The 21,711-nt window shown below is 53.2% G+C and overlaps 1 protein-coding gene across 1 annotated transcript in view; it reads right to left on the bottom strand.

Moving 5' to 3' along the window:
• Positions 1 to 21,711, bottom strand: part of LOC144486085 (MAM domain-containing glycosylphosphatidylinositol anchor protein 1-like) — a gene marked incomplete at its 3' end in the record, with an annotated part of 298,296 nt that overhangs the window by 213,778 nt on the left and 62,807 nt on the right. The window contains 3 exon segments of the mRNA XM_078204195.1: positions 15,649 to 15,918; positions 17,277 to 17,564; positions 21,588 to 21,711. The exon segment at positions 21,588 to 21,711 is cut by the window's right edge and continues 113 nt beyond it. Coding sequence (XP_078060321.1) covers positions 15,649 to 15,918; positions 17,277 to 17,564; positions 21,588 to 21,711 — 682 coding nt within the window.

Below are 21,711 nucleotides of genomic sequence, written 5' to 3'. Positions count from 1 at the left end.
TCAGTGATATCCATGAGTGACCCCTCAGTGATATCTGGGAGTGACCGCTCAGTGATATCCATGAGTGACCCCTCAGTGATATCCGGGAGTGACCGCTGAGTGATATCCGGGAGTGACCGCTCAGTGATATCCGAGATTCACCGCACAGTGATATCCAGGAGTGACCGCTCAGTGATATCCGGGAGTGACCCCTCAGTGATATCTGGGAGTCACCGCTCAGTGATATCCATGAGTGACCCCTCAGTGATATCCGGGAGTGACCGCTGAGTGATATCCGGGTGTGACCGCTCAGTGATATCCGAGATTCACCGCACAGTGATATCCAGGAGTGACCGCTCAGTGATATCCGGGAGTGACCGCTCAGTGATATCTGGGAGTGACCGCTCAGTGATATCTGGGAGTGACCGCTCAGTGATATCCGGGATTGATCACTCAGTGACATCCGGGAGTGACCGCTCAGTGATATCTGGGAGTGACCGCTCAGTGATATCCGGGAGTGACCGCTCAGTGATATCCGGGAGTGACCGCACTGTGATATCCGGGAGTGACCACTCAGTGATATCCGGGAGTGACCGCTCAGTGATATCCAGGCGTGACCGCTCAGTGATATCCGTGAGTGACCGCTCAGAGATATCCAGGAGTAACCGCTCAGTGATGTCCGGGATTGACCGCTCAGAGATGTCCGGGAGTGACCGCTCAGTGATATCCGGGAGTGACCGCTCAGTGATATCCAGGGGTGACTGCTCAGTGATATCCAGGAGTGACCGCTCAGTGATATCCAGGAGTGACCGCTCAGTGATATCCGGGAGTGACCGCTCAGTGATATCCGGGAGTGACCGCTCAGTGATATCCGGGAGTGACCGCTCAGTGATATCCTGGAGTGACCGCTCAGTGATATCCAGGGGTGACTGCTCAGTGATATCCAGGAGTGACCGCTCAGTGATATCCAGGAGTGACCGCTCAGAGATATCCAGGAGTAACCGCTCAGTGATGTCCGGGAGTGACCGCTCAGTGATGTCCGGGAGTGACCGCTCAGTGATATCCTCGAGTGAGCGCTCAGTGATATCCAGGGGTGACCGCTCAGTGATATCCAGGAGTGACCGCTCAGTGATATCCGGGAGTGACAGCTCAGTGATATCCGGGAGTGACAGCTCAGTGATATCCGGGAGTGACCGCTCAGTGATGTCTGAGAGTGACCGCTCAGTGATATCCGGGAGTGACCGCTCAGTGATATCCAGGAGTAACCGCTTAGTGATGTCCGGGAGTGACCGCTCAGTGAGATCCGGGAGTGACCGCTCAGTGATATCCGGGAGTGACCGCTCAGTGATATCCGGGAGTGACCGCTCAGTGATATCCGGGAGTGACCGCTCAGTGTTATCCGGGAGTGACCGCTCAGTGATATCCGGGAGTGACCGCTCAGTTGTATCCGGGAGCGACCGCTCAGTTGTATCCGGGAGTAACCGCTCAGTGATATCCCGGAGTGACCGCTCAGTGAAATCCGGGAGTGACCGCTCAGTGATATCCGGGAGTGACCGCTCAGTGATATCCGGGAGTAACCGCTCAGTGATATCCCGGAGTGACCGCTCAGTGATATCCGGGAGTGACCGCTCAGTGATATCCCGGAGTGACCGCTCAGTGAAATCCGGGAGTGACCGCTCAGTGATATCCGGGAGTAACCGCTCAGTGATATCCGGGAGTAACCGCTCAGTGATATCCGGGAGTAACCGCTCAGTGATATCCCGGAGTGACCGCTCAGTGAAATCCGGGAGTGACCGCTCAGTGATATCCGGGAGTAACCGCTCAGTGATATCCGGGAGTAACAGCTCAGTGATATCCCGGAGTGACCGCTCAGTGTTATCCGGGAGTGACCGCTCAGTGATATCCGGGATTGACCGCTCAGTGATATCCGGGAGTGACCGCTCAGTGATATCCGGGAGTGACCGCTCAGTGATATCCCGGAGTGACCGCTCAGTGAAATCCGGGAGTGACCGCTCAGTGATATCCGGGAGTAACCGCTCAGTGATATCCGGGAGTAACCGCTCAGTGATATCCGGGAGTAACCGCTCAGTGATATCCCGGAGTGACCGCTCAGTGAAATCCGGGAGTGACAGCTCAGTGATATCCGGGAGTAACCGCTCAGTGATATCCGGGAGTAACAGCTCAGTGATATCCCGGAGTGACCGCTCAGTGTTATCCGGGAGTGACCGCTCAGTGATATCCGGGATTGACCGCTCAGTGATATCCGGGAGTGACCGCTCAGTGATATCCGGGAGTGACCGCTCAGTGAAATCTGGGAGTGACCGCTCAGTGATATCCAGGAGTGACCGCTCAGTGATATCCAGGAGTGACCGCTCAGTGATATGCGGGAGTGACCGCTCAGTGATATCCGGGAGTGACCGCTCAGTGACATACAGGAGTGACCACTGCCTGATATCCGGGAGTGACCGCTGAGTGAAATCCGGAAGTGACCGCTCAGTGATATGCGGGAGTGACCGCTCAGTGATATCCGGGAGTGACCGCTCAGTGATATCCATGAGTGACCACTGCCTGATATCCGGGAGTGACCGCTCAGTGATATCCGGGAGTGACCGCTCAGTGATATCCGGGAGTGACCGCTCAGTGATATCCGGGAGTGACCCCTCAGTGATATCTGGGAGTGACCGCTCAGTGATATCCATGAGTGACCCCTCAGTGATATCCGGGAGTGACCGCTGAGTGATATCCGGGAGTGACCGCTCAGTGATATCCGAGATTCACCGCACAGTGATATCCAGGAGTGACCGCTCAGTGATATCCGGGAGTGACCCCTCAGTGATATCTGGGAGTCACCGCTCAGTGATATCCATGAGTGACCCCTCAGTGATATCCGGGAGTGACCGCTGAGTGATATCCGGGTGTGACCGCTCAGTGATATCCGAGATTCACCGCACAGTGATATCCAGGAGTGACCGCTCAGTGATATCCGGGAGTGACCGCTCAGTGATATCTGGGAGTGACCGCTCAGTGATATCTGGGAGTGACCGCTCAGTGATATCCGGGATTGATCACTCAGTGACATCCGGGAGTGACCGCTCAGTGATATCTGGGAGTGACCGCTCAGTGATATCCGGGAGTGACCGCTCAGTGATATCCGGGAGTGACCGCACTGTGATATCCGGGAGTGACCACTCAGTGATATCCGGGAGTGACCGCTCAGTGATATCCAGGCGTGACCGCTCAGTGATATCCGTGAGTGACCGCTCAGAGATATCCAGGAGTAACCGCTCAGTGATGTCCGGGATTGACCGCTCAGAGATGTCCGGGAGTGACCGCTCAGTGATATCCGGGAGTGACCGCTCAGTGATATCCAGGCGTGACTGCTCAGTGATATCCAGGAGTGACCGCTCAGTGATATCCAGGAGTGACCGCTCAGTGATATCCGGGAGTGACCGCTCAGTGATATCCGGGAGTGACCGCTCAGTGATATCCAGGAGTGACCGCTCAGTGATATCCTGGAGTGACCGCTCAGTGATATCCAGGGGTGACTGCTCAGTGATATCCAGGAGTGACCGCTCAGTGATATCCAGGAGTGACCGCTCAGAGATATCCAGGAGTAACCGCTCAGTGATGTCCGGGAGTGACCGCTCAGTGATGTCCGGGAGTGACCGCTCAGTGATATCCTCGAGTGAGCGCTCAGTGATATCCAGGGGTGACCGCTCAGTGATATCCAGGAGTGACCGCTCAGTGATATCCGGGAGTGACAGCTCAGTGATATCCGGGAGTGACAGCTCAGTGATATCCGGGAGTGACCGCTCAGTGATGTCTGAGAGTGACCGCTCAGTGATATCCGGGAGTGACCGCTCAGTGATATCCAGGAGTAACCGCTTAGTGATGTCCGGGAGTGACCGCTCAGTGAGATCCGGGAGTGACCGCTCAGTGATATCCGGGAGTGACCGCTCAGTGATATCCGGGAGTGACCGCTCAGTGATATCCGGGAGTGACCGCTCAGTGTTATCCGGGAGTGACCGCTCAGTGATATCCGGGAGTGACCGCTCAGTTGTATCCGGGAGCGACCGCTCAGTTGTATCCGGGAGCGACCGCTCAGTGATATCCGGGAGTAACCGCTCAGTGATATCCCGGAGTGACCGCTCAGTGAAATCCGGGAGTGACCGCTCAGTGATATCCGGGAGTGACCGCTCAGTGATATCCGGGAGTAACCGCTCAGTGATATCCCGGAGTGACCGCTCAGTGATATCCGGGAGTGACCGCTCAGTGATATCCCGGAGTGACCGCTCAGTGAAATCCGGGAGTGACCGCTCAGTGATATCCGGGAGTAACCGCTCAGTGATATCCGGGAGTAACCGCTCAGTGATATCCGGGAGTAACCGCTCAGTGATATCCCGGAGTGACCGCTCAGTGAAATCCGGGAGTGACCGCTCAGTGATATCCGGGAGTAACCGCTCAGTGATATCCGGGAGTAACAGCTCAGTGATATCCCGGAGTGACCGCTCAGTGTTATCCGGGAGTGACCGCTCAGTGATATCCGGGATTGACCGCTCAGTGATATCCGGGAGTGACCGCTCAGTGATATCCGGGAGTGACCGCTCAGTGATATCCTGGAGTGACCGCTCAGTGAAATCCGGGAGTGACCGCTCAGTGATATCCGGGAGTAACCGCTCAGTGATATCCGGGAGTAACCGCTCAGTGATATCCGGGAGTAACCGCTCAGTGATATCCCGGAGTGACCGCTCAGTGAAATCCGGGAGTGACCGCTCAGTGATATCCGGGAGTAACCGCTCAGTGATATCCGGGAGTAACAGCTCAGTGATATCCCGGAGTGACCGCTCAGTGTTATCCGGGAGTGACCGCTCAGTGATATCCGGGATTGACCGCTCAGTGATATCCGGGAGTGACCGCTCAGTGATATCCGGGAGTGACCGCTCAGTGAAATCTGGGAGTGACCGCTCAGTGATATCCAGGAGTGACCGCTCAGTGATATCCAGGAGTGACCGCTCAGTGATATGCGGGAGTGACCGCTCAGTGATATCCGGGAGTGACCGCTCAGTGACATACAGGAGTGACCACTGCCTGATATCCGGGAGTGACCGCTGAGTGAAATCCGGAAGTGACCGCTCAGTGATATGCGGGAGTGACCGCTCAGTGATATCCGGGAGTGACCGCTCAGTGATATCCATGAGTGACCACTGCCTGATATCCGGGAGTGACCGCTCAGTGATATCCGGGAGTGACCGCTCAGTGATATCCGGGAGTGACCGCTCAGTGATATCCGGGAGTGACCCCTCAGTGATATCTGGGAGTGACCGCTCAGTGATATCCGGGAGTGACCGCTCAGTGATATCCAGGTGTGACCGCTCAGTGGTATCCGGGGGTGACCCCTCAGTGATATCTGGGAGTGACCGCTCAGAGATATCCGGGAGTGACCGCTCAGTGATATCCGAGAGTGACCGCTCAGTGATTTTGGGAGTGACCGCTCAGTGATATCCGGGAGTTACCACTCAGTGATATCTGGGAGTGACCGCTCAGTGATATCCGGGAGTGACCGCTCAGTGATATTGGGAGTGACCGCTCAGTGATATCAGGGAGTGTCCGCTCAGTGAAATCCGGGAGTGACCGCTCAGTGATATCCGTGAGTGACCGCTCAGTGATATCCGGGAGTGACCGCTCAGTGATATCCGAGAGTGCCCGCTCAGTGATATCCGAGAGTGACCGCTCAGTGATATCCGGGAGTGACCGCTCAGTGATATCTGGGAGTGACCGCTCAGTGATATCCGGGAGTGACCGCTCAGTGATATCCTGGAGTGACCACTCAGTGATATCCGGGTGTGACCGCTCAGAAATATACAGGAGTGACCGCTCAGAGATATCCGGGAGTGACCGCTCAGTGATATCCGAGAGTGACCGCTCAGTGATTTTGGGAGTGACCGCTCAGTGATATCCGGGAGTTACCACTCAGTGATATCCGGGAGTGACCGCTCAGTGATATCCAGGAGTGACCGCTCAGTGATACCCGGGAATGACCGCTCAGTGATATCCTGGAGTGACCGCTTAATGATACCCGGGAATGACCGCTCAGTGATATCCTGGATTCACCGCTCAGTGATATCCGGGAGAGACCGCTCAGTGATATTGGGAGTGACCGCTCAGCGATATCCGGGAGTTACCGCTGAGTGATATCCAGGAGTGACCGTTCAGTGATATTGGGAGTGACTGCTCAGCGATATCAGGGAGTGACCGCTCAGTGATACCCGGGAGTGACCGCTCAGTGATATCCAGGAGCGACCACTCAGTGTTAGAACCATAGAACCATAGAAAATTACAGCTCAGAAACAGGCCTTTTGGCCCTTCTTGTCTGTGCCGAACCATTTTTCGCCTAGTCCCACTGACCTGCACTTGGACCATATCCCTCCACACCCCTCTCATCCATGAACCCATCCAAGTTTTTCTTGAATGTTAAAAGTGACCCCGCATTCACCACTTTATCCGGCAACTCATTCCACACTCCCACCACTCTCTGCGTGAAGAAGCCCCCCCTAATATTCCCTTTAAACTTTTCTCCTTTCACCCTTAACCCATGCCCTCTGGTTTTTTTCTCCCCTAGCCTCAGCGGAAAAAGCCTGCTTGCATTCACTCTATCTATACCCATCAAAATCTTATACGCCTCTATCAAATCTCCCCTCAATCCTCTACGCTCCAGGGAATAAAGTCCCAACCTATTCAATCTCTCTCTGTAACTCAGCTTCTCAAGTCCCGGCAACATCCTTGTGAACCTTCTCTGCACTCTTTCAATCTTATTTACATCCTTCCTGTCAGTAGGTGACCAAAACTGTACACAATACTCCAAATTCGGCCTCACCAATGCCTTATATAACCTTACCATAACACTCCAACTTTTATACTCGATACTCCGATTTATAAAGGCCAATGTACCAAAGGCACTCTTTACGACCCTATCCACCTGTGACGTCACTTTTAGGGAATTCTGTACCTGTATTCCCAGATCCCTCTGTTCAACTGCACTCTTCAGAGTCCTACCATTTACCCTGTACGTTCTACTTTGGTTTGTCCTTCCAATGTGCAATATCTCACACTTGTCTGCATTAAATTCCATTTGCCATTTTTCAGCCCATTTTTCTAGTTGGTCCAAATCCCTCTGCAAGCTTTGAAAACCTTCCTCACTGTCCACTACACCTCCAATCTTTGTATCATCAGCAAACATGCTGATCCAATTGACCACATTATCATCCAGATCATTGATATAGATGACAAACAACAATGGACCCAACACCGATCCCTGCGGCACACCACTAGTCACAGGCCTCCACTCAGAGAAGCAATCAAAGAACAAAGAACAATACAGCACAGGAACAGGCCCTTCGGCCCTCCAAGCCCGCGCTGCTCCCTGGTCCAAACTCGACCATTCTTTTGTATCCCTCCATTCCCACTTCGTTCATATGGCTGTCTAGATAAGTCTCAAACGTTCCCAGTGTGTCCGCCTCCACCACCTTGCCTGGCAGCGCATTCCAGGCCCCCACCACCCTCTGTGTAAAATATGTCCGTCTGATATCTGTGTTAAACCTCCCCCCCTTCACCTTGAACCTATGACCCCTCGTGAACGTCACCACCGACCTGGGGAAAAGCTTCCCACCGTTCACCCTATCTATGCCTTTCATAATTTTATACACCTCTATTAGGTCACCCCTCATCCTCCGTCTTTCCAGGGAGAACAACCCCAGTTTACCCAATCTCTCCTCATAACTATGCCGCTCCATACCAGGTAACATCCTGGTAAACCTCCTCTGCACTCTCTCTAAAGCCTCCACATCCTTCTGGTAGTGTGGTGACCAGAACTGGACGCAGTATTCCAAATGCGGCCGAACCAACGTTCTATACAACTGCAACATCAGACCCCAACTTTTATACTCTATGCCCCGTCCTATAAAGGCAAGCATGCCATATGCCTTCTTCACCATCTTCTCCACCTGTGACGTCACTTTCAAGGATCTGCGGACTTGCACACCCAGGTCCCTCTGCGTATCTACACCCTTTATGGTTCTGCCATTTATCGTATAGCTCCTCCCTACATTATTTCTACCAAAATGCATCACTTCGCATTTATCAGGATTGAACTCCATCTGCCATTTCTTTGCCCAAATTTCCAGCCTATCTATATCCTTCTGTAGCTTCTGACAATGCTCCTTACTATCTGCAAGTCCTGCCAATTTTGTGTCGTCCGCAAACTTACTGATCACCCCAGTTACACCTTATTCCAGATCGTTTATATAAATCACAAACAGCAGAGGTCCCAATACAGAGCCCTGCGGAACACCACTCGTCACAGGCCTCCAGCCGGAAAAAGACCCTTCCACTACCACCCTCTGTCTTCTGTGACCAAGCCAGTTCTCCACCCATCTAGCCACCTCCCCCTTTATCCCATGAGATCCAACCTTTTTCACCAGCCGACCATGAGGGACTTTGTCAAATGCTTTACTAAAGTCCATACAGACAACATCCACGGCCCTTCCCTCGTCAACCATTTTGGTCACTTCTTCAAAAAACTCCACCAGGTTAGTGAGGCATGACCTCCCTCTCACAAAACCATGCTGACTATCGTTAATGAGTTTATTCCTTTCTAAATGCACATACATCCTATCTCTAAGAATCTTCTCCAACAACTTCCCCACCACGGACGTCAAGCTCACCGGCCTATAATTACCCGGGTTATCCCTCCTACCCTTCTTAAATAAAGGGACCACATTAGCTATCCTCCAATCCTCTGGGACCTCACCTGCGTCCAGTGACAAGACAAAGATTTGCGTCAGAGGCCCAGCGATTTCATCTCTCGTCTCCCTGAGCAGCCTTGGATAGATTCCATCAGGCCTTGGGGATTTGTCAGTCTTTAAATTCTCTAACAAACCTAACACTTCCTCCTTTGTCCTGGAGATTTTCTCCAACGGTTCAACACTCCCCTCCGAGACACTCCCAGTCAACACATCCCTCTCCTTTGTGAATACCGACGCAAAGTATTCATTTAGGATCTCCCCTACTTCTTTGGGCTCCAAGCATAATTCCCCACTTTTGTCCCGGAGAGGTCTGATTTTTTCCCTGACAACCCTTTTGTTCCTAACGTATGAATAAAATGCCTTGGGATTCTCCTTAATCCTGTCTGCCACGAGCCCCACACACAATCCTCCACAACCACTCTCTGGCTTCTTCCATTGAGCCAGTGTCTAATCCAATTTACTACCTCCCCATGTATACCTAGCGACTGAACCTTCCTAACTAACCTCCCATGAGGGACCTTGTCAAAGGCCTTGCTGAAATCCAGGTTGACAACATCCACAACCTTCCCTTCATCCACTTTCCTGGTAACCTCCTCGAAAAACTCTAATAGATTGGTCAAACATGATCTACCACGCACAAAGCCATGTTGACTCTCCCTAATAAGTCCCTGTCTATCCAAATATTTGTAGATCCTATCCCTTATCACACCTTCCAATAACTTGCCCACCACCGACGTCAAACTTACTGGCCTATAATTTCCCCGATTTCTTTTGGAACCTTTTTTAAACAATGGAACAATATGAGCCACCCTCCAATCATCCGACACCTCCCCCGTGAATACTGACATTTTAAATATGTCTGCCAGGGCCCCTGCAAGTTCAACACTAGCTTCCCTCAAGGTGCGTGGGAATACCCTGTCCGGTCCTGGGGATTTATCCACTCTGATTTGCCTCAAGACAGCGAGCACCTCCTCCCCTTTAATCTGTAAAGGTTCCATGGCCTCCCTACCAGTTTGCCCTATTTCCGTAGACTCCATGCCCGTTTCCTCAGTAAATACGGATGCAAAAAAACCATTCAGTATCTCCCCCATCTCTTTTGGTTCCATACACAGTCTACCACTCTGGTCTTCAAGAGGACCAATTTTATCCCTCACTATCCTTTTGCTCCTAACATACCTATAGAAGCTCTTTGGATTTTCCTTCACTCTGTCTGCCAAAGCAACCTCATGTCTTCTTTTAGCCCTCCTGATTTCCCTCTTAAGTAGCTTCTTGCACTTTTTATACTCCTCGAGCATCTGATCTGTTCCTTGCTGCCTGTACATTTCATACAACTCTCTCTTCCCCGGGAGTGACCGCTCAGTGATATCCGGGAGTGCGTAAATCGGCAGAGGTGGGGTAGGTTGAGACAATTTTTCCTGTGTCATTGGAAGAAAGGGGGAATTATGACTGTGAGGCCAGTTTGTTGTTCTCAGTGTCTGATGTGGGAGGTCCTGGAGTCAGCTAGCCTCCCGGACGTCCATATCTGGGCCAGGTGCGTCGAGCTGCAGCTCTTAAGGGACTGCGTTGGGGAACTGGAACTGCGGCTCAATGACCTTCGTCCGGTTAGGGAGAATGAGGAGGTGATAGATAGGAGTTACAGACAGGTGGTCACACTGGGGCCACGGGAGACAGACAAGTGGGTCACGGTTAGGAACGGGAAGGGGAAAGGTCAGGTACTAGAGAGTACCCCAGTGGCTGTGCCCCTTAAAAATAAGTACTCCTGTTTGAGTGCTGTTGGGGGGAGCAGCCTGCCTGGGGGAAGCAACAGTGGGCGTGCCTCCGGGGCAGAGTCCGGCCCGGCAGCTCAGAAGGGGAGGGAAAGGGAGGATGAGCAAAGTGACCACAGCACCAAGGTACAGGGAGCCATCCAAGTGGGGGGAGAAACAAAAAACGTTGTACAAATTGGGGACAGTACACTTTTGGATGCTGTTGGGGGGGACGACTTAGCAGGGGTAAGCCATGGGGTACAGGTCACTGGCTCAGAGTCTGTCCTTGTGGCTCAGAAGGGAAGGGGGAGAGGAGTAGAGGATTAGTCATTGGGGACTCCATAGTTAATGGGACGGATAGGAGATTCTGCGGGAACGAGAGAGACTCGCGGTTGGTGTGTTGCCTCCCAGGAGCCAGAGTCCGCGATGTCTCGGATCGTGTTTTCGGGATCCTTAAGGGGGAGGGGGACCAGCCCCAAGTTGTGGTTCACATCGGCACTCAAGACATAGGTAGGAAAAGGGATGGGGATGTAAGGCAGAAATTCAGGGAGTTAGGGTGGAAGCTTAGGGCTAGAACAAACAAAGTTGTTATCTCTGGTTTGTTACCCGTGCCACGTGATAGTGAGGAGAGGAATAGGGAGAGAGAGCAGTTGAACACATGGTTACAGGGATGGTGCAGGAGGGAGGGATTCAGATACCTGGACAATTGGGGCTCTTTCTGGGGTAGGTGGGACCTCTACAAACGGGATGGTCTACACCTGAACCAGAGGGGTACCAATATCTTGGGGGGGAAATTTGCTAATGCTCTTCGGGAGGGTTTAAACTAATTCAGCAGGGGGGTGGGTACCTGAATTGTAGCTCCGGTGTACAGGAGGTTGAGAGCAGTGAGGTCATGGATGAGGTTTCAGAGTCGCAGGAGTGTACCGGCAGGCAGGAAGGCGGTTTGAAGTGTGTATACTTCAACGCCAGGAGCATCCGGAATAAGGTGGGTGAGCTTGCAGCATGGGTTGGGACCTGGGGTTTCGATGTTGTGGCCATCTCGGAGACATGGATAGAGCAGGGACAGGAATGGTTGTTGCAGGTTCCAGGGTTTAGATGTTTCAGTAAGTGCAGGGAAGGTGGTAAAAATGGGGGAGGTGTGACATTGTTAGTCAAGGACAGTATTACGGTGGCAGAAAGGACATTCGATGAGGACTCTTCTGCTGAGGTAGTTTGGGCTGAGGTTAGAAACAGGAAAGGAGAGGTCACCCTGTTGGGAGTTTTTTATAGACCTCCGAAAAGTTCCAGAGATGTAGAGGAAAAGATTGCAAAGATGATTCTGGACAGGAGCGAAAGTAACAGGGTAGTTGTACTGGGGGACTTTAACTTTACAAATATTGACTGGAAAAGCTGTAGTTCGAGTACTTTAGAGGGGTCAGTTTTTGTCCAATGTGTGCAGGAAGGCTTCCTGACACAGTATGTAGATAGACCAACAAGAGGCGAGGCCACATTGGATTTGGTACTGGGTAATGAACCAAGCCAGGTGTTAGATTTGGAGGTAGGTGAGCACTTTGGTGACAGTGACCACAATTCGATTACGTTTACTTTAGCAATGGAAAGGGATAGGTATATACCAAAGGGCAAGATTTATAGCTGGGGGAAAGGAAATTATGATGCGATTAGGCGAGATTTAGCTGGTATAGGTTGGGGAAGGAAACTGCAGGGGATGGGCACAATTGTAATGTGGAGCTTGTTCAAGGAACAGCTACTACACATCCTTGATAAATATGTACCTGTCAGGCACAATCACCAGGCAAGACTGTTCTCTTCCTGTTGGGGAGCACTTCAGCGGTCACGGGCATTCGGCCTCTGATATTCGGGTAGGCGTTCTCCAAGGCGGCCTTCGCGACACACGACAGCGCAGAGTCGCTGAGCAGAAACTGATAGCCAAGTTCCGCAAACACGAGGACGGCCTCAACCGGGATATTGGGTTCATGTCCCACTATTTGTAACCCCCACAGAGTTTCACTGGCTGTCTTGTCTGGAGACAATACACATCTTTTTAGCCTGTCTTGATGCTCTCTCCACTCACATTGTTTTGTTTCTTAAAGACTTGATTAGTTGTAAGTATTCGCATTCCAACCATTATTCATGTAAATTGAGTTTGTGTCTTTATAAGCTCTGTTTGTGAACAGAATTCCCACTCACCTGAAGAAGGGGCTTGGAGCTCCGAAAGCTTGTGTGGCTTTTGCTACCAAATAAACCTGTTGGACTTTAACCTGGTGTTGTTAAACTTCTTACAGGCAGGGAGGAAGCAGACGTGTGAGGGAACTGTGGTTTACTAAGGAGGTTGAATCTCTTGTGAAGAGGAAGAAGGAGACTTATGTTAAGATGAGATGTGAAGGCTCAGTTAGGGCGCTTGAGAGTTACAAGTTAGCCAGGAAGGACCTAAAGAAAGAGTTAAGAAGAGCCAGGAGGGGACATGAGAAGTCTTTGGCAGGTAGGATCAAGGAAAACCCTAAAGCTTTCTATAGGTATGTCAGGAGTAAAAGAATGACTCGGGTAAGATTAGGGCCAGTCAAGGACAGGAGTGGGAAGTTGTGCGTGGAGTCTGAAGAGATAGGAGAGGCACTAAATGAATATTTTTTGTCGGTATTCACACTGGAGAGGGACAGTGTTGTCGAGGGGAGTACTGAGATGCAGGCTGTTGGACTGGATGGTATTGATGTTCATAAGGAGGAGGTGTTAGCAATTCTGGAAAGGGTAAAAATAGATAAGTCCCCTGGGCCGGATGGGATTTATCCTAGGATTCTCTGGGAGGCAAGAGAGGAGATTGCAGAGCCTTTGGCTTTGATCTTCGTGTCGTCTTTGTCGACAGGAACAGTGCCAGAAGACTGGAGAATAGCAAATGTTGTCCCCTTGTTCAAGAAGGGGAGTAGGGACAACCCTGGTAATTATAGACCGGTGAGCCTTACTTCTGTTGTGGGCAAAGTATTGGAAAGGATTATAAGAGATAGGATTTATAATCACCTAGAAAGGAATAATTTGATTAGGGATAGTCAGCACAGTTTTGTGAAGGGTAGGTCGTGCCTCACAAACCTTATTGAGTTCTTTGAGAAGGTGACCAAAGAGGTGGATATGGGTAAAGCGGTTGATGTGGTGTATGTGGATTTCAGCAAAGCGTTTGATAAGGTTCCCCATGGTAAGCTTTTGCAGAAAATACGGACACATGGGATTGAGGGTGATTTAGTGGTTTGGATCAGGAATCGGCTAGCTGTAAGAAAACAGAGGGTGGTGGTTGATGGGAAATATTCATCCTGGAGTTCAGTTACTAGTGGTGTACCGCAAGGATCTGTTTTGGGGCCACTGCTGTTTGTCATTTTTATTAATGACCTGGATGAGGGCGTGGAAGGATGGATTGGTAAATTTGCGGATGACACTAAAGTCGGTGGAGTTGTAGACAGTGCGGAGGGAAGTGGCAGGTTACAGAGGGACATAGATAAGCTGCAGAGCTGGGCTGAGAGGTGGCAAATGGAGTTCAATGCAGAAAAATGTGAGGTGATTCACTTTGCAGAGTACAGAGTACTGGGCTAATGATAAGATACTTGGTAGTGTGGATGAACAGAGGGATCTAGGTGTCCATGTGCATAGATCCCTGAAAGTTGGCACCCAGGTTGATAGGGTTGTTAAGAAGGCGTACGGTGTGTTAGCTTTTATTGGTAGAGGGATTGAGTTTCGGAGCCAGGAGGTCATGCTGCAACTGTACAAAACTCTGGTGCGGCCGCATTTGGAGTATTGCGTACAGTTCTGGTCGCCGTATTATAGGAAAGGTGTGGAAGTGTTGGAAAGGGTGCAGAGGAGATTTACCAGGATGTTGCCTGGTATGGTGGGAAAATCGTATGAGGAAAGGCTGAGGGGCTTGAGGTTGTTTTCGTTAGAGAGAAGAAGGTTAAGAGGTGACTTAATAGAGGCATACAAGATGATCAGAGGATTAGATAGGGTGGATAGTGAGAGCCTTTTTCCTCAGATGGTGATGGCTAGCACGAGGGGACATAGCTTTAAATTGAGGGGTGAGAGATATAGGACAGATGTTAGAGGTAGGTTCTTTACTCAGAGAGTAGTAAGGGTATGGGATGCCCTGCCTGCAACAGTAGTGGACTCGCCAACATTAAGAGCATTCAAATGGTTATTGGATAAACATATGGATGATATTGGAATAGTGTAGATTAGAGGGGCTTTAGATTGGTTCCACTGGTCGGCACAACATCGAGGGCCGAAGGGCCTGTACTGTGCTGTAATGTTCTATGTTCTATGTTCTCTGTGACCACTCAGTGATATCCGAGAGTGACCGCTCAGTGATATCCAGGAGTGACCGCTCAGTGATATCCGGGAGTGACCGCTCAGTGATATCCGGGAGTGACCGCTCAGTGATATCCGGGAGTGACCGCTCAGTGATATCCGGGAGTGACCGCTCAGTGATATCCGGGAGTGACTGCTCAGTGATATCCGGGAGTGACCGCTCAGTGATATCAGGAAGTGACCGCTCAGTGATATCCGGGAGTGACCACTCAGTGATATCCGGGAGTGACCGCTCAGTGATATCCGGGAGTGACCGCTCAGTGATATCCGGGAGTGACCGCTCAGTGATATCCGGGAGTGACCGCTCAGTGATATCCGGGAGTGACCGCTCAGTGATATCCGGGAGTGACCGCTCAGTGATATCCGGGAGTGACCGCTCAGTGATATCCGGGAGTGACCGCTCAGTGATATCCGGGAGTGACCGCTCAGTGATATCCGGGAGTGACCGCTCAGTGATATCCGGGAGTGACCAATCATTGGCCCCGTGTGATGCTTTACTGACACAATAATGAGCCCTCATTGAGACATTAGTGACCATCATTGACCTCTTGGTGACCCATCAACTCTTCAGTGAACGCTCTTTGACCCCTCAATGACCTGTCACTCATCCCTCAGTGACCTCTGGCATTACCCCCTCGGTGCACCCTGGCATTGACCCCTCAGTGGCCTCTGTTGTTGACCCCTCGGTGACCCTGCCATTGACCGCGCCCTGATCCCTGGCATTGGGTACTTTCAGGAACTTTGCTGGCACAGTGATGTGAGACGGATGGAATTGGCCCACTCACCGGTCAGGTTGAAGAGGCAGCTATCGGAGCCCACCTCATTGGACAGGATACATCGGTACGTGCCGTACTTCCTGTTCGACAGCTGTTCGATTTGCCACTCTGCCGACAGCTGGGGGTCGCTGGCTGCCGTTTCGAAGGGAATTCCATTGAAACTCCACAGCACAGAGGAGACACGGAGCGGGTTTCCACTGGTCACTTTACAGCTGAGAGTCAGTGACCGGCCCACTCTCTGACGGACATCCTCGTACTGAGGCTCCACTGTGGGGGGATCTGGGGGAGAGGCAGAGGACAGGGCAACATGACAAGAGTTTCTGTCACTCCGCAACCCGTCCACCTCACAGTCTGTGACCCTGTCCATCACACTATCCCACCCCCCATCTCTCCCTGCCTCCCTCTCCCCTCCTCCCTCCCTCTTTCCTTCCCTCCCACCCCCTCACCCTCACATTCCCTCCCCCTCCCTCCATCACTCCCTCCCTCTCCCTCCTTCCCTATCCCTCCCTCTCACTCCCTCCCTATCCTTCCCCCTCCCTCCCACCCCCTCTCCCTCCCTTTCCCTCTTCCTCCCTATCCCTCTGCCTCCTCCCTATCCCTGCCCCTCTCTCCCCCTCCCTATCCCTCCCCCCTCTCTCCCCCTCCCTATCCCTCCCCCCTCTCTCTCCCTACCTCCCTCTCTCCTTCCCCCCTCCCTATCCTCCCCCTCTCTCTCCCTCCCTCTCCCCTTCCCATTCCTTCCCTATCCTCCCTCCCTCTCTCTCCCTATCTCCCTCTCTCCCTTCCTCCCCCCCTCTCCCTCCCCCCTCCCTATCCTCCCTCCCCCTCTCTCTCCGTCTCCCCTTCCCTCTCTCTCTCCCTCCCTCTCTCCCCCTCTCTCTCACTCGCTCTCACTCTCCCTCTCTCTCTCCCTTCCTCCCCTTCTCTCCCTCCCCCTCTCTCTCCCTCCCCCTCCCTATCCTCCCCCTCTCTCTCCCTCCCCCCTCCCTATCCTCCCTCCCCCTCTCTCTCCGTCTCCCCTTCCCTCTCTCTCTCCCTCCCTCTCTCTCCCTCTCTCTCACTCGCTCTCACTCTCCCTCTCTCTCTCCCTTCCTCCCCTTCTCTCCCTCCCCCTCTCTCTCCCTCCCCCCTCCCTATCCTCCCCCTCTCTCTCCCTCCCCCCTCCCTATCCTCCCTCCCCCTCTCTCTCCGTCTCCCCTTCCCTCTCTCTCTCCCTCCCTCTCTCTCCCTCTCTCTCACTCGCTCTCTCTCCCTCTCTCTCTCCCTTCCTCCCCTTCTCTCCCTCCCCCTCTCTCTCCCTCCCCCCTCCCTATCCTCCCCCTCTCTCTCCCTCCCCCCTCCCTATCCTCCCCCTCTCTCTCCCTCCCCCCTCCCTATCCTCCCTCTCTCTCTCCCTCCCTCTCCCCTTCCCTCTCCCTCTCGCTCTCTCCCTATCTCCCTCTCTCCCTGCTCCTTCCCTCTCTCGGCCCTCCCCCTCTCTCTCTCTTTCCCCCTCCCTATCCCTCCCCCTCTCCCTATCCTCCCCCTCTCTCTTTCCCCTTCCCTATCCCTCCCCCCTCCCTCTCTCGGCCCTCCCCCTCCCTCTCTCCCACCCCCTCCCCATCTCTCCCTCCCTCTCTCCCCCCCTCTGTACTCACACAACACGTTGAGTTGGACGATTCCCTCCCTGGGTTTGACATTCAGGCTGTTATACTGCCCAGTGCGGCAGCGATAATTCCCACTCATATCCCGGCTCACATTATCCAGGCGCAGGATTCCATCGGGAGTCTCCACCTCCTCTCCGCTGCCACTCACACGCTGCTCCTTCTCCAGCCGAGACCACAACACCACCGGCTTGGGTTTGCCACTGGCCACGCAGCCTAACTCTGCCACAGAACCTTCAATCACCTCAACCACCTCACTGACTACCTGGATTGCAGGAGGAACTACAAAACAAGACAGAGAAACAAGGGTCATCGGCACTCGAAACGTCAGCTCCTTCCTCTCCTTACCGACGCTGCCAGACCTGCTGAGATTTTCCAGCATTTTCTATTTTGGTTTCAGATTCCAGCATCCGCAGTAATTTGCTTTTATTAAGACAGAGAGAGAGACAGAAAGAGACAGAGAGAGAGAGAGAGAGACAGAGACAGAGACAGAGAGACAGAAAGAGACAGAGAGAGAGAGAGAGACAGAGACAGAGACAGAGAGAGACAGAAAGAGACAGAGAGAGAGAGAGAGAGAGACACAGAGAGACAGAGACAGAGAGAGAGACAGAAAGAGGCAGAGACAGAGAGAGACAGAGACAGAGACAGAAAGAGACAGAGAGAGAGAGATAGAGAGAAAGAGAAACAGAGAGGCAGAGACAGAGAGAGAGAGACAGAGAGAGAGAGAGACAGAGACAGAGTGATGCACCATCAATGTACGAGGACTCCAGCGAGTGAGTGAAAATAACAGGTTTTTAATCGCAAAGAACTGGAACACACCCTTGTAGCTAACCTGGCCCAGACTGAGGCAGGGGGGAGGAACCGTCACCTTTATACCTCGTTCAGGTGGAAAGGGAGGAGTCTCGGGCCAGGTGCCGCAGGGGTGTGTCCAGGCACACAACATGTAATTACAGTGGGTCACCACATTCACCCCCTCTTTAAAAAGGAGTCCGGCGGGGGTGAGATGGGTGGAACAATATATACAGAGGCACGAAAATAGAAACAAGAGTCACGGCTGAAGTAAGACGTCGACTCCTCACAGGTTCAGCCTGTCGGGCGGTTTGATCCGTCGCGGTGACTGCCGTAGTGCCGGTTGAGGTGTTGTTTCAGATGGCAGGGTGAAACCGCTCGCATCCGCCGTCGTCCCTTCTGGTCTGGTCCTGCGTGGTGACTCCGGGGGCTCAGGCGAGCTGCATACAGGGGACAAAGAAGTAAGCGGACCTGGTGCTACCTGAACAACAGAGGGGTTTAGGGATGTGGGGTGGGAGGTCATAGAGGGCTCCGGGGCACCCGCAGGCGCCAGGTCCCGGATAGAGACTGTGTCCTCCCGCCCATCGTGGTATGCCACATAGGCATATTGGGGGTTGGTGTGGAGGAGCTGGACCTTTTCGACCAGGGGGTCCGACTTATGGGGCCGCACATGCCTCTGGAGCAGAACGGGGCCTGGGTACGTCAGCCACGACGGTAGTGAGATCCCCGAGGAGGACTTCCTCGGGAAAGCAAACATCCGCTCATGGGGGTGGCGTTGGTAGCCGTACACAGGAGTGACCTAATTGAGTGCAGTGCATCGGGGAGGACTTCTTGCCAGCGGGAGACTGGAAGGCCTTTAGACCGTAGCGCTAGTAAAACGGCCTTCCAGACTGTCGCATTCTCCCTCTCTACCTGCCCGTTACCCCTGGGGTTGTAGCTGGTAGTCCTACTCAAGGCTATGCCTTTAGAGAGCAGGTACTGACGCAGTTCATCGCTCATGAATGAGGATCCCCGGTCGCTATGGATGTAGCTAGGGAAACCGAACAGGGTGAAGAGGCTGTGCAGGGCCCTGACGACTGTGGCTGAAGTCATATCCGAGCAGGGAATGGCAAAAGGGAATCGGGAGTACTCATCTATAACATTGAGGAAATAGATGTTGTGGTCAGAAGAAGGAAGGGGCCCTTTGAAATCAACGCTGAGGCATTCAAAGGGGCTTTTATGAGGTGTGCCCGGTCCGGCTGATAGAAGTGCAGCTTACATTCCGCGCAGACCGGGCAGTGTCTGGTTATAGACCGGAAGTCCTTAACAGAATAGGGCAGGTTACGGGCCTTAATAAAATGGTAGAGCCTGGTGACCCCCGGGTGACAGAGGTCATTGTGGAGAGTCTGTAGTTGGTTCACTTGTGCGCTGGCACATGTTCCGCGAGACAGAGCGTCCGGAGGCTCATTGAGCTTCCCGGGTCGGTATAAGATATCATAATTGTAGGTGGAGAGCTCAATCCTCCACCTCAGTAACTTATCGTTCTTAATCTTGCCCCTCTGCGCGTTGTTGAACATGAAAGCCACCGAACGTTGGTCCGTGAGCAAAGTGAACCGTCGGCCAGCTAGGTAGTGGCGCCAGTATCGCACTGCTTCGACGATGGCCTGAGCCTCCTTCTCGACCGAGGAGTGTCGGATTTCCGAGCCCTGAAGGGTCCGTGAGAAGAAGGCCACGGGTCTGCCCGCCTGGTTAAGGGGGGCGGCCAGGGCGAAGTCAGACGCATCACTCTCCACCTGGAAGGGGATTGACTCGTCCACAGCGTGCATCGTGACCTTCGCGATGTCCGCTTTGATGCGGTTGAAGGCCGAGCGGGCCTCTCCCGACAGGGGAAAAAGGGTGGATTTGATAAGCGGACGGGCTTTATCCGCGTAATTAGGGACCCATTGGGCGTAGTATGAGAAGAAGCCCAGGCATCTCCTCAGTGCTTTAAGCGTGGTGGGAAGGGGAAGTTCCAGGAGGGGGCGCATGCGGTCAGGTTCGGGGCCGATGACCCCGTTCTCCACTATATACCCCAGGATGGCGAGGCGGTGAGTGCGGAAGACACACTTCTCCTTATTGTATGGTGACGTTATCCAGGTACGGGAAGGTGGCCCGCAGCCCGTTCTGGTCCACCATTCAGTCCATCTCACGCTGGAAAACCGAGACCCCATTGGTGACGCCGAAGGGGACCCTAAGGAAGTGATAGAGGCGGCCATCCACCTCGAAAGCAGTATATTTGCGGTCCTCCGGGCGGATGGGGAGCTGGTGGTAAGCCGATTTAAGGTCAATAGTGGAGAACACCCGGTATTGCGCAATCTGATTGACCATGTCGGATATGCGCGGAAGGGGATACGCGTCCAGCTGCATGTACCGGTTGATGGTCTGACTGTAATCGATGACCATGCGGTGTTTCTCCTCAGTTTTGACCACCACCACTTGTGCTCTCCAGGGGCTAGTACTGGCCTCAATGATCCCTTCCTTCAGGAGCCGCTGGACCTCGGACCAAATGAAGGTCCTGTCCCCCGCACTGTACCGTCTGCTCTTAGTGGCAATAGGCTTACATTCGGGGGTGAGGTGTTCGAATAGTGAGGGAGGGGTGACTTGAAGGGTCGAAAGGTTGCAAGTGGTGCACGGTGGGCAGTCTAGGAACTGTGGGTTGCAGACGGAGAGCGGGGGAAGAGGCCCATTGTACTGCAACGTGACACTCCTAAGATGGGTCAGGAAATCGAGCCCCAGGAGTACAGGAGCGCAGAGGTGTGGCAGCACCAGGAGCCTGAAATTCTCGTACTCAGTGTCCCGAACCATAAGGGTCACCACACAATACCTGAGGACATCCACCGTGCGGGACTTCGAGGCCAAGGAAATGGTTTGTCTGACTGGCCGCACAGAAAGGGCGTAGCGGCGCACTGTATCGGGGTGGATGAAACTCTCCGTACCCCCGCAGTCAAACAAACAATTTCCCACGTGGCCATTTACCTGGATGTCCATCATGGACCTGGCGAATTGATGCGGACGGGATTGATCTAGCTGGACAGCTGCCACCGTGGATCCTGGAGGATGGTCGACCAGCGTCCAAAATGGCGGTTCCCTTGTCTCACACGCGGCCGATGGTGTCCAAAATGGCGGCTCCCTTGACTCACACGCATGCCGAAGGCATCTGAAATGGCGGCTCCCTTGACTCACACGTGGCCGATGGTGTCCAAAATGGCGGCTCCCTTGACTCACACATGGCCGATGGTGTCCAAAATGGCGGCTCCCCTGACTCACACGCGGCCGATGGTGTCCAAAATGGCGGCTCCCTTGACTCACACGCGGCCGATGGCATCTGAAATGGCGGCTCCCTCGGGTCGCACGCGGCACTGTTTGGCTTCGAGAATGACTTTGCCCTGCAGACTTTAGCATAGTGGCCCTTCTTCCCGCACCCAGAGCAGAACACCTCCCTTGCCGGGCAGCGTTGTCGGGGGTGCTTCCCCAGGCCGCAAAAATAACACTTCGGACCTGCAACAGCCGAAGCAGTCGAGTTGTTGGTGGGGCGCGGTGTGGCGTAAGTCTGTGGTCCTCCTAGATACTGGGGTGGCAGCGGCCGTGGTGCCCACGGTGTAACCGCGTGGTCGGGTGCGTA

Source organism: Mustelus asterias, unplaced genomic scaffold (genome assembly GCF_964213995.1).
Source record: "Mustelus asterias unplaced genomic scaffold, sMusAst1.hap1.1 HAP1_SCAFFOLD_287, whole genome shotgun sequence".
In the NCBI taxonomy this organism is placed as follows: Eukaryota; Metazoa; Chordata; class Chondrichthyes; order Carcharhiniformes; family Triakidae; genus Mustelus; species Mustelus asterias.
This window is presented reverse-complemented; position numbering and strand designations above follow the sequence as displayed.